Source organism: Mixophyes fleayi, chromosome 7, assembly GCF_038048845.1.
Source record: "Mixophyes fleayi isolate aMixFle1 chromosome 7, aMixFle1.hap1, whole genome shotgun sequence".
Taxonomy (NCBI): domain Eukaryota; kingdom Metazoa; phylum Chordata; class Amphibia; order Anura; family Limnodynastidae; genus Mixophyes; species Mixophyes fleayi.
This window is the reverse complement of record NC_134408.1, coordinates 148,102,760-148,115,702: the sequence shown is the minus strand read 5'-3', so window position 1 is coordinate 148,115,702 and position 12,943 is coordinate 148,102,760. Positions and strand designations below refer to the sequence as shown.

General features: G+C 42.1%; 1 protein-coding gene across 1 annotated transcript in view; it reads right to left on the bottom strand.

Annotated features, from left to right (window-relative positions):
- MARCHF4 (membrane associated ring-CH-type finger 4) overlaps positions 1-11,927 on the bottom strand; it is a 68,196-nt gene extending 56,269 nt beyond the window's left edge. Inside the window, exon 1 of the mRNA XM_075181099.1 lies at positions 10,314-11,927. Coding sequence (XP_075037200.1) covers positions 10,314-10,766 — 453 coding nt within the window. The 5' untranslated portion in view covers positions 10,767-11,927. The remainder of the gene's footprint in view (positions 1-10,313) is intronic.
- Positions 11,928-12,943: the final 1,016 nt, after the last annotated feature.

The window sequence follows — 12,943 nt, the reverse complement described above, 5'->3', positions numbered from 1 at the left end:
ATGTAGTGCATTCTACAAAATGACAGCTAGAATCTGATTGGTTGCTATAGGCAACATCTCCACTTTTTCAAACCTGCAGTTTAGTTCATCATCATCATTTATTTATATAGCACCACTAATTCCGCAGCACTGTACAGAGAACTCACTCACATCAGTCCCTGCCCCATTGGGGCTTACAGTCTAAATTCCCTAACACACACACACACACACACACTAGGATCAATTTTGTTAGCAGCCAATTAACCTACCAGTATATTTTTTGGAGTGTGGAAGGAAACCAGAGCACCCAGAGGAAACCCACGCAAACACGGGGAGAACATACAAACTCCACACAGATAAGACCATGGTCGGGAATTGAACGCACAACCAGAGTGATGTAAGGCAGAAGTGCTAACCACTACACCCCCATGCTGCCCTTTGTCTTGTTTTGCAGCTAATGCAATTTTATAATAATGTATTTAGTCTAAATATATAGCATGCTCATCTAGATTTCATTCCTCGCTACCCGGAGATGCGGGGGAGAGGGGATATGAATAGACGTGAGCTACACTTGATGACTGATTTGCATCAACAGGTGGGTAGGACAAGTTGTTAGATCATACTAATTTATTCATTATTCCCCTGGCCTCATGGGACCTGATTCAATAAAGAAAGCAAAGCAAAAAAAAGAAGTAAATTTGCTCCTGGACGAACCATTATCATTCAAGAGGTGAAAATTTGTTTATTATTTTGCACATAAGGACAATACTGGCTGTTTTTTTCATGCAGCAGACATATACTTGATAGCTTTGATTTGATTTTTATACTGAAATTTAAAGTTGATCTAGGACATACCCTACCCCAACTATAAATTTAGCTCCCCCTCCAATGCAACATGGTTTTGCCAAGGTGCAAAGTTACTCCTTTATTTTTGCTTTGCTCTACTTTATGAATTAGGCCCTCAGTGTTAACTGACCTGGGTGAGGTCTCACCCTAGTTAGGTCATTCTGGGAGCGATGACAACTATGGATACAAGCAACAATATGACCTTGCAACTTTCATGAGTTCTATACAATTTTAATATACATCTTTCAGCGCCACAGATGACTTATTCCTTGAGACCTTTAGTAATAAATTTACTCATACAACCCTACTGCAGAGGGAACATATTAGGGTTAGGCGAGGAGCAAGGAAGGAAGAGAATTTAGCATAATCACGCCCCTCCTTCATTCTGATTGGCTGGCCCCGGAAAACCCCGCCCACCACCTGCGATTGGCCCCACCCCCTACATCCCTTTTGATCGGCGTCTTGGACCCAAATTTAAAGGACTTCTACTGCTAGGGGGGGGGCGATTATCGCCCCCCCTCTGGATCCGCCACTGGTCTAGAGACATATTTGCCTACTCTACTGGAATTTCCAGAAGGCTCCCCAATTTTGTCTACAGCCGGACACAGCTAAGCCTCCTCTAAAGAGGCGCTTCCACCTCACGTTACAGTCTTGTTTACCTCAAGCCCCTAACGTGAAGCAATCAGCCGCCACCCCTCACCTAAAAGCATCCTTGATTCACCGTGCACCCAGAGGCACCAGGCGCGGGATGGCAGGTTTCAGCCCGGGGGGCTTACAAGCGGCTACATCACGTGAAACGCAATGCAGTTGCGTCATTATGACGCGGCCGCATCATCGCTTGACAAGTAATGCGGCCGCCGGTTAAATTAAGATGTTACTCCATCCACGGGGGGGGTCAGGGGGGGCGGACGGCCGGCCCGAACAGCCGTTAGACTGAGCGGCCCCCCTGCCCCCCGGTCCAGCCTGCCCCTGTGAGGCACCATGCTGAGTGGGGGCCCAACTCCCAAACTCCCGCACGTTGGGAAAACATGCCGAATGTGGGACGGCTGCGCGGTTGGGAGGCATGTAAATAGATGTTAAAATAATTTACTGCCATTACTAAGAATAACATTCTTTTCATTTCAAAATTTCTAAGAATTTAAAGTAAATATTTGTTTCACGTTCCGTACTCCACAACATATAATTTTCAGTATATTAGTTGCTGCCAGATGCTCAGACTGGTTTAATTCTTATATCTACCTCTGTCTGCTCCTTTCTCAGAATATCTGACTGTGCTGATGCCAGAAACAAGAGCAGCATTTCAAAGACAATAGATTTATGAGGAACGTCATGTTGGGGGCTATTGGCCCTGTGTCGGGTTAGACCCTAAATAAATACACACCTACATGCAAAAGCCCAGCATTGACACTTACTAAAAAAATCATATAATGATATCTCCACAAGATTTTTTTCCTTGTGAAAATACGTCACATAAATAGACATAAATAAACCGCATTGGGATTACAGTAAAAAATAATTGAGTTATATTTCTACATTTCGTTAAGAAGATCAGACTATTGTCTTCTTGGTAGAGCGCAGAGATCTTCCACGCTGATTCCTCTGACTGTTTCTGGGTATTTGTTGAATTTCACAGTGAGTCATCCTGGTATTTAACATTCTGCATTGGGACATTGTTACATTGCTGTGTATCGGAGAGGCTTTCAGCTGCTCTACCAAAGTCTAAATGCAAAACTCTGGATTACTTGTGAAGTGAGCGGGCACCGAAATTCACAGACATTCAGCAATGACCCATTTTTGCCCGGTGGAATTAACTGAAATGTTACAAGATGTTTCTTTATCTGGAGTGATGACTAAATCATTGATGATGTCCAGAGACTTGCTGAGTTATACAGTAGTCAGAATATTGTCCATTATTGCTCTACGCAAAGGTGGTCAATGTTTGGTTTGTGTGACTTGAAACCAGGGTTCAGTGTTTACGTTAATTCCATTTTAAATACCTTCTAAAATGTTATAATTCAGGGGCAAACACAGGAATTGTAGAAGGGGGTTTCCACACCACGCCGCCAGTGGGTGTGACCAGCATGCATGGGGGTGTGGCTATAATTTTAGACAGTGCTTGGCTGCTCTCCACCTCTTCCTATCCCCATAATATACATGAGCAATGCTGCATGCACTACTGTTAAGTGCACACAGCTCTCCCTTTTCAAGCAGAGCTATGTGAAGTGGGGGCAGGGTCCAGCCACCTCAATTATACAGTGCCCCAGGCTTGGAGGGGGGTTTCCAGGGACTAGGAAACCCCCCCTCGGTTTGCCTATGTTATGATAGACAGTTTTGTCATATACTTTATCCATTCCTTTTATACCACTTCTATGTTAACTAACAAGTGGGAGGTAATAATATATACAGTGCTATGGGTACACTGTTTCTTACATAAAGAATCGTATTCATTCAATAGTGATAATACTTATCCAGCATCCTCTCTGGCCTCTTCTTACTATTTCTAATTCTGCCGTTTTCCTCTACAGATCCCATTTATAAAGAGCGCTCAATGCAGAATCATTTGCTCAGTTGCGCCTAGAAGGTCTACCCTGCCCGCGTCAAGGGGCAAATATATCTACACCCTCCAAATATTGCTCCGCAACGTTGAAGTCTAGTTGGAAGGCTGAAAAATCTGAAGAGGCTTACTGTACAAGAGTGTATTCATCACATTAGAGTCCACCCTCCTACCACTTCAGCCTGAATCATGTGATGTCACCAAAGGAGCATTGTACATAGCGCTTCACTGCCCATCGGAGAGTTTGGGAGGGAATGGGATTCCAACATTTACAAATGTCTCAGGTACTTCAACTTTACTAATAGTCAGAAGAGGACGGGGGAGGGGCAGTGTCCCGGACACAAAAACTATATCTTATAGGTTTATATTTTTGAAAAAATAAATGATCTGATAATCTGATGTTATCTCGTTAGCACTATTTAAGGAATAAACCACCCAACACGATATAATTTTAACATAACATCAAAATGCTACAATGAATGTAAGTGACTGGAATGTGATAGTGTTACAATGAAGAAAGGAAGAGAAGTGGCATCAAATGACAATCCATCGCATACCCTACATTCCCACCAATATATATAATGTGACCGGTGGTAGTCGCTTCAGCGACTACAGTAAATCCGACAGCAGTTTGACTGATTGGAAAAATGCGAATTTCAACTGTCCTACCTGGAGATGAGGAGAACTGCTTGAAATCACTTTACAAAGAATTCTGCCGAATGAACATTTCGGCGCCTGCAAATCACTTCATGTTAAAGTGCGACCTAGACATTCTCGCTATTAAGGTGGTCATTTAAGAAAGCGCCGCCTCTACAATGTAGACTAAACATTGTAGAGGCGCCACAGCTGGTTATTCAGTGAGCTGTGAGTTAGGTGTGGTCAGGGAAAACCCCAGTGCACAGAACTTTGCCCTCTGCTTGTGTTGGATGCTAAAGCACCAGTTTGTTTTGCTAATTGCCCGTGGAAAGTGTTGGCTATATGTAAAAATCAAGTTGTTGTTTCAAGGGTGCAATAGAGCAAATAATATTTGTTGGCAGTACAAATTGTCTTTGCTACAGCCAGGGGAGGGCTGGCAAATTTTAGTCTGGGGGGGGGCAAGACTCAACTCAGCAGCCTATTAGGAGCATTGAAAGGAAAAACAAATGCAGGTGGCCCACTGACCCAGCCTAAGGTAGCTCACTATGGGACCAGCCCAGGGGGCAGATGTCCCCCTGCCCCCCCAGCACAGCCTGCTCCTGACTACAGCCAAAGATGGGCAAGAAAAGGATTTCAAAAAATGTTAAAAAGAAAGTTTACAAACAGGTGTGTTTGAAGCTCGATCCCAGCAGGATGATTTGTAAAACCTGCACTGGAGTTTGCAGAGTGGAGATGAAGTTGTAAAATTTCATGCTCTCTGCACAAACCTGGTGTTTCCTGGGTCAGATTATGTGGCCAGGGAAGAGTATGATTGCTTGGTGATAACTTACTCCCACTTATAATACTCACACTTATAATACTCACACTCTCACTCTGAGCCGCACCTTCTCCTCTTGTCTCAAATCTGCCCTCTTCCCACTAGATTGTAAGCTCTCCGGGACAAGTCCCTCTCCACCATTTGCTTTTACATGTGGATTGATTTTGTCTACCTGATATGCTCTGTTTTATATATGCTCTGCTTCCTCCACTATCTGGTGCTGCGGAGCACTGTGGTGTCTTACAAATGAACAATAATAATAATAATATGTGTAATAATTCTACTAGGTGTGGGACAACCAAGTTTTGCTCAGTAAGAATTTTCCTAGTTGACTGACACAGGCTGGCAGTATACTGGGATTTGTAGTTCTCCCAGCTGAAGAGCCACAGGTTGCCTGAGCCTGCTGTGGTTAGACATGCCTTATAGCTGCCGTGGCTTGCTGGGACTTGTAGTTTCCCAGCTGGAAATTGCAATAAGTTTTTTTTTTCATCTTTCATTTGAAACTACAAGAATATCCACTGAAACTTTCTTCTCATTCTTATTTGCTTTCACTGGCGTTAGGAAGCACTAGCATTAAGAAGCACTGGTATTAGGAATTACTGGCATTGGGAAGCATTGGCATTAGGAATTAGACAATAGGAAAAAGAGAAATAAAGAGTTAAGTCATTAATTGGATTTGACATTTTTTTCATAATGGTTTTGTGAATATTACACATCCGTCCTTTTCCTGTAGAGCAGAATGAACTTGAGACAGATTTTGGCACAAATGTTTGTTGGTTTAAAATATTTTGAGTTTGAATATAATTAAAATTCTTTGTTCATTTTTCTGCTCTGTAACTGTTATTACAAGCTGTGCCGCGCCAGACATTTGTAATTTGTAAAAGAAATGTAAGTTTTAATAGTAACAATCAGGAGTACAGTACGCTAGTTACAGAGCAGGAAGCAGGGTCTTACAGCAACTGTTAAATATTAGATATTTATTCAAACCGCTGTGCAATTGTTCCCCGCTGAGGTCATGCACCAAGTGTTGGGCAATTGCATCTGGTTTTACAGAGAAGAGCTTTTATGGGGTGCAAAAGTTTGCTGTGTTACTCTGTGCCTACTTTTTGAACCAGTGGGCAAAAATGAGATTTAATTTTGCAGGATGAGATTAGGAGCTAGTATTATGTCACGTATCAGGGTTGTTGTTTTATTGCCAAGCCAAGGATCCCTGGAATTATTACAGATGAAGAGCCTGGATCTAGGTGAGAATAAAGAGGGTGAATGAGGGATGTTTTTGGGTGTTTTTATTGCAATTAAATAATTTTTACACTTGAGTCTGTGTTTTATTTACATTTTACCAGGTTCCAGTGGGTCCTGGGTGCCAGGGCATTCTGGCACTTGTAGTTCCCCAAGTGCTAGCATGTCCTGGCAGCCATGGCTATGCTGGTGCTTGTAGCACCACAAGCGCCAACATGCCCAAACACTAAATGATGGCCTGGGCATGCTGAAACCTGTAGTACAGAGGGGATAAAATTGAATTATACATGTAAACAATTAATAATGCCCCACACCCTCTACACCCAGGAGTGTGGGATGAGCCCTAGTGCTATCAGCCCGGGCTGGGAAAACCTAGGCGGATGGCTCGCATTTTTTTTTTTGCAGACCTCCCTAGTGAGTCTAAACCTTTGTTGACCAATGGCCGCTGATTTGGCAATTTTGCTTAAGAACAGCCATGAATAAAGAATGGTACCAAAACATCCTCCAAGAGCAACTTCTTCCAACCATCCAAGAACATATTTGTGAGAATAATGCCTTCTCCAGTATGATGGACACCTTGCCATAAGGCAAACGTGATAACTAAGTGGCTCGGGGATCAAAACATCAAAATTTTGGGTCCATGGACAGGAAACTCCCCAGACCTTAATCCCATTGAGAACTTGTGGTCAATCCTCAAGTGCTGAGTGGACAAACAAAAACCCCACAAATTCTGACACACTCCTAGCATTGATTAGGTAACAATGGGCGGCCATCAGTCAGTATGTGGCCCAGAAGTTGATTGACAGCTACCAGGGCGAATTGCAGAGGTCTTCAAAAAAGAAGGGTCAACACTGCAAATATTGACTCTTTGCATAAACTTAATGTAATTGTCAATCAAAGTCTTTGACACTTATGAAATGCTTGTAATGTTACCTCAGTATACCATAGCAACATCTGACAAAAAGGTCTAAAAACACTGAAGCAGCAAACTGTGTGAAAACCAATACTTGTGTCATTCTCAAAACTTTTGGCCATGACTGTACAAATAAAGCTATCAAGTATTTGTGTGTTACATAAAAAAGAGTCTGTATTTATCTTATGTGTAAAATAATTAACTAGTTTGCACCCTTTGCATTGTAACATGATTTTGTCTGGAAGAAAACGTACTAATTTTTTTGCCTCACTTTCCTTAATGTATCAGGCCCTTTGTATATACTCCCAGCACATTCCATTTAGTGCAGCCTCAACACATTCCATTTTCTCCCATTTTACTCTTAATGCATTCTATTTACTCCCAGCACATTCTACTGACTCTCAATGAATTCTATTTATTACCTGAAAAGAGAAAAGTTGCTGCAAAATTTAATGCCAATATAGTTTTGTGGTGGAACAGACTCAATTAAGTTGCAATTTTCGCTTCCACCTTTTCTCCACCATTCCATGGAATACAATTCCCACTGTATTCTATATATTCATATTTCAGGAAATGTTTAGTCTCTGAATAGAGCTGGGACGATACCCGTCAGTTCCTGGGGCCGTGTGGTGTGGTTGCTGTAGCACTGGGCCAAACTCTGCCGGAAAACATAAACAATTTTGCAGCCAAAGATGAACAAGGTGAATATTTCATGGAGCAGTTTCAAAATGTAGCTCTAGTTTCACCCCATTCAGTTTACTTCTAAAGCATTCCATATACTCCCAGCATGTTCCGAATTTCCCCCAGAGCATTCTATCCTGTTTAGGCCCTTTTACTCTCCAGCACATTATATTGACTCCCAGCACATTAATTATAGTCTCAGCATATTCCATCTATATATTCTGTTTCATTCCAGCGCGTTCTAATTAGATATTTAATTTTCTCCAAGCACATTCTATTTAATGCTAACACATTCTGTTTACTCTCAGTACATTCCCTTTACTCCTTACACACCAAGTTCACTCCTAAATGGATTCCTCAGGCATATTCTATTTATTCCCAGCACATTCTGTTTAGTTCCAGCACATTCAATTGACTCCAAGAGCATTCCATGTAATCCCAGCACATGCTTAATTTACTTCCAGCTGAGTCAATTTAGGGCATTCCATTTACTCCATACACATTCCAAATGATTAACAATGGATTTTATTCTGTGTTGTCCCAGCACATTCCATTTACTCCCAGCACATTCTATTTAATCCTAAATGCATTCTATTTACTCACATGTGTGTTCTATTTACTCACATGTGTGTTCTATTTACTCACATGTGTGTTCTATTTACTCACATGTGTGTTCTATTTATTCACATGTGTGTTCTATTTACTTTCAGAGCATTCTAGTCTATTCTATTTAGTCCCAGCTCATTCTATACAATACTAATTCTAATACTACCACTAAATGTAATAGATACATATGAGAATATTATGATTTATATGACTACTACTAATACTACTACTGCTACTACTAATAATATTAATAGTAACTACGATTGAAGTGTTGATTTTCTAATAATAAAATATTTATACCCTTTCATTACAAGATGCATTTACAATGACATTTTCTAATACAAGGATGTCAGATCTGTGCAATAGGAAGAGATTGGGCTTTTCACACGTGGTATATTACACATCAGTTCTTTGTTGACTGTTGAAGTAAAAATCCCACAATGCTCTCCCATAAATTCCATTATTTGAGAGTCAAAAAGGAGGACATAATTGGCCGAGCTCCCTCCTCCCTTTTTAAGTCTAAAAAATTTGGACAGTGCAACTAAAATGAGGCTTGATGTTGTGCTCTCCATCAGATACTCAATTCCAACCCCATGGCATGCTACATGTGCTCCTTCAACTCTTTTTATTCGGCAATGCCTGCTGGGTGTTACAGTTTAGCAGTAGGTGCTTCTAAGTAACTTTTTGCATGGGATGCTGAGAGTTGTACTTCAACATCAGGCTGCTGAAAGCTGAGATAAATCGGTTTGCAAAGGAAACAGTTACTGGAGAAAATAAAATGTATGTTTTCAAACAGATGAGGGGGTTTATGTGCAGGTTCTGATCAGTTTCATCTGTAAATCTTGTCTCGGGCAGAGAATAGAAACTGTTTTACATAGTTCTTGAGCAGAGAAGGTTTAAGGCCAGAGGGAAATACATTAGGGCTTCACCTTCCTTATTTAAACTGATGAGAATGCAGCTTATTAATTCACTAAGAACTAGCTTCCCATGGATATTAGTAATGCAGTTCCTCAATAATGTCGTTGGTTCCCAGGGAAATAACTGGTTGCATTCCATGTATATTTAGCCCACAAAATGTCTACCTCCTCTCTGCTACAGGTTCACTTTAAATAACTTCGACCAGCTAGTAAACGTTCATTTTTATTTTTCTTGAGGTCCCCAAAAATTCGTTGTCCTACATTGCAAGTCTTCCCTTTGTTGTTATCAAAGTTTACACTTTCAAAACAGAATGAACATACTTTTAATGTAACCATAGAGTCTGATTGATGTGTACAGAAAACAAATTGATTACTGTTGGAAAGTACTGCAGCAATATCTATTCAGTACAAAATATGACAATTACACAACCTACAAAACATGGTGTTTCTGCAATACTGAATAACTTTTAGAAAGCAAACTGCTCAGCCAGACATTGTGCAATCAGCATAGTTAGAACCTCACAAGTAAACAACATTCAATCTCTGCTTCCACAATAAATCTCTGATTTACAAGGAACAGTGAGTCAGACTTAACAACATGAAACATTTAGGCTGCAGGTAACACTCTGAATTAGGAATTAAACAGCCCTAGTGAATGAGGCAGGAATTAAACTATTTACAGTAATGATAACCTACAGTACATTATCCAGTTCCATACCTAAAATACAGCTAAAATCTAAGATAATCCACCAAACTACAACAGGCTAAACAAATGGTCTAGCTGTTGTTGAACTACAACTCACAGCGTGTTCTGGCAGCTGGGACTTTTAACTCACCCACAGCTGGAGAAACACACATTGCCTAACTGTCCTAAAATGTTTTGTGTTTTTTTGGACTGCATTATTACAGAAAATTGGAATCAATTTAGTCATGACTAATGATCAATTATGTTCAATGACTACAGAGTCACCCTGTTCCGGGGTAACGATTAGCTCATTCATTATCATGTTAGGAAACTGTCTTATCGGCCACACAGACTGGATTTATTGTCGATTTGTTTCAGAAACAGATAAACGGATGCAAAGCGATTTATTGGACGTTTCTACAAGGATGGTTGGTACTCACCTGCTCAGGTCCTTGGAAACAGATCCTGCAAAGAGGGGTCCTCATCCCACTGTCCAGGCTACCAAGAGAATACCTGTCCTCGGCTTTTCCTTTGTAGAAGTCATCCGTGGAGGCGCTACTGACCATGCACATAGCCTGGTGTTGGAGTCCAGTGGTCGTAGCTGAATAACAGCAGTCCTCTTCTGGGGTACTGCCATCTGCATTAACCCTCCAAGCTCGCCCCAATGCTGTCAATGTGTTGTTGTTGGCCGCCAAGCCACCTCCGGCTCCTAAATCACATTCTGAGCTGTTCATAGGCAAACAAGGCGCCTGCGGAGGGCGCCGGAGCAAGAGGACCTTCAAGTCATTGAAAAGCATGCGGCACCGGCACTTGAGGAGACCCTGATGGCGAGACATCTGTCTTGGACTCAGCAATCCGCAGCACCATAAGAGCAGGACGGTTCTCAAGAACATGTGCGGGCTTTTTACTCCAAAATATAAGGGGAAAAAAGTGCCTAAGACCCAGGTCAGCGCCGGCAGAGTGCGCAAAGCTTGTGTTGTGCTCACTAGAGACTAATCTCCTTCTACAGACAACTCTAACACTCTACTGATCAATTAGAAAGTGTTCATCTGCTCAACAAAGAGAAAATACTCGTATAAAATAGGACATTAAACGCCCAGGTAGATGCAAAAGAACCAGTTTTATTCGCTCCTCTTTGTACCTAGTGGGCTAATCCCCAGTGTAATAAAAAGTGCACGCCAGGAATAAAAATGTGCATTATCAAAAGCAAGTTATTCACCTTATTTCCAAACAACATTAATCATTTAGTAACAATCATAAAAGAGTTTTCCATTTGCTCTAATTACCCCCCAACCTCTTCTTTAGAACCAAGCAGAGGTTGTACATGTTACGGCTAAATCCCTTAATATTTACAAGAGTGAGGGGGAGAGGAGGGCTGCACAGCTCCAAAATATTATTATTAAAATAAAGTGTAACCCTTCAGGATGCCAAACGTCTCAATTTCTGACTCACGTCTCCTCCATTCATGATAGCAGCAACGTCACCAACAACAAAATACCCCCCCAAAAAACAAAGGTTGAACAGCAGTCATACTGCATAGCCCGTGCCTTCACCCCACCTCAATGCCAGGGAACTAAATCCCCCCCAAGCAGCTCAGGATCCTTTCCTGTGCTCCTGTTTGTGCTGTCTTGCCTTGGCATGGCATGCAACCATCTCTCCAACCCAGCTCCTGGGATGCTAATTATCCCTACAATGCTACCTAGCTCCTCTTAGGACACTGCCCCCCTGCTGGTGTGTACTCGCCCGGCTTGTGATGATGATGCTGGTGTGTATTCTGCTGTTGGTCCTGCTGCTGTTGCTACCTTTCTGGGATGCAATCGGAAGAATTCCTGTTGCAACGTAGGGCTTAGTGCTAACGTGTCTCCTCTTCCAGCGCGATGGAAGACTAAGAAGCCAGCATCCTGGGGACTGTAGGTATTCCTGGGTGAAGCATGAGAAGTAATGCACCAGTGTCTGGGGGGTTGGGTGGAAGGGCTGTGTAGAGGTGCATGGATTGGGCAGAGTGCTGGGAGTAACAGGACGGGAGCTGCAGCAGTTTCAGCACTGATTCTGTGGACAGCTCCCTCCCAGTCTGCAACGTCACTCAGCTGGAGGCGCTGACGCAGGCAGCTAGAGAGAGAGAGGGAGAGGGGTGGGGTGGTTGGGACTGGATTACTTTCCAGACAAGAGAAAGTCTTACTGACAGGATGATCCTCTTTACTATCAGCCTTCCAAGCAGCTCAGCTATGCATGCAGCAATGTATTAGCCACAGGGTGCATGTCAAACAGAGATAATGGAGGTGCATGGGGGCTGCGGGCTGTGCCTTTGTGTGACTGTGCTGCAAAAGTTGCACAGAATAGTGCAGTGTGTGTGGTGTTATATACTGGATGTTGTCTCCTCCGTAGATTTCTATAAAACACAGGAAGTTTTATTACAGGTGTAGAATCAGACTGACTAAGACCATGTCATTTGGGGACATCAAGCTTAAATTTGCCAGGATGTACTGAGGGCGTGTGTGCAAGATTTAGCATCTTTCGATGAATGCAGCTAGTTGGATGAGGGTGTTAACAGCGAAATGCAATCTGGGAGCATGATTGTACCTGCAATTATGTCCACATGCACAAGATATTTAAATGAGAGTGTGGTGTGAAAAGAGTGCATTTATTGGGGTGTCCTCTGGTTATCATGTGGAGTTGTTTTTTTAATGGGTGTTCAGGAGGTGCTGGTAACTTGGAGCAATCTTATTTTTTTTTTATTTTATTTTTTACTATCCAGGTACATTTAGGGGGGATGCAAATTTCAATGTATGTAAATGACCATGTAATAAAATATCCAAACACACACAAAGAAGACAGAGGACCAGTTAGGGTGGAAGGAGTATGAACGCCAAGACTGCGACCATCCCTGCACTAAGTAGGTGAGGGGGGGGTGGTAGATAAGGGGGGATTGAATAAGAATATCGGGTGTTAAAGCAGGATGAGAGGGAGGAGTAAGAGGGTGGCCAGAAGGGATTATAGAGGTTTAAATAAGGGAATCAAGGAGAGCAGAGTAGAATTGTTTTTCAGAATTAAACGCCACACAGGTGTTATA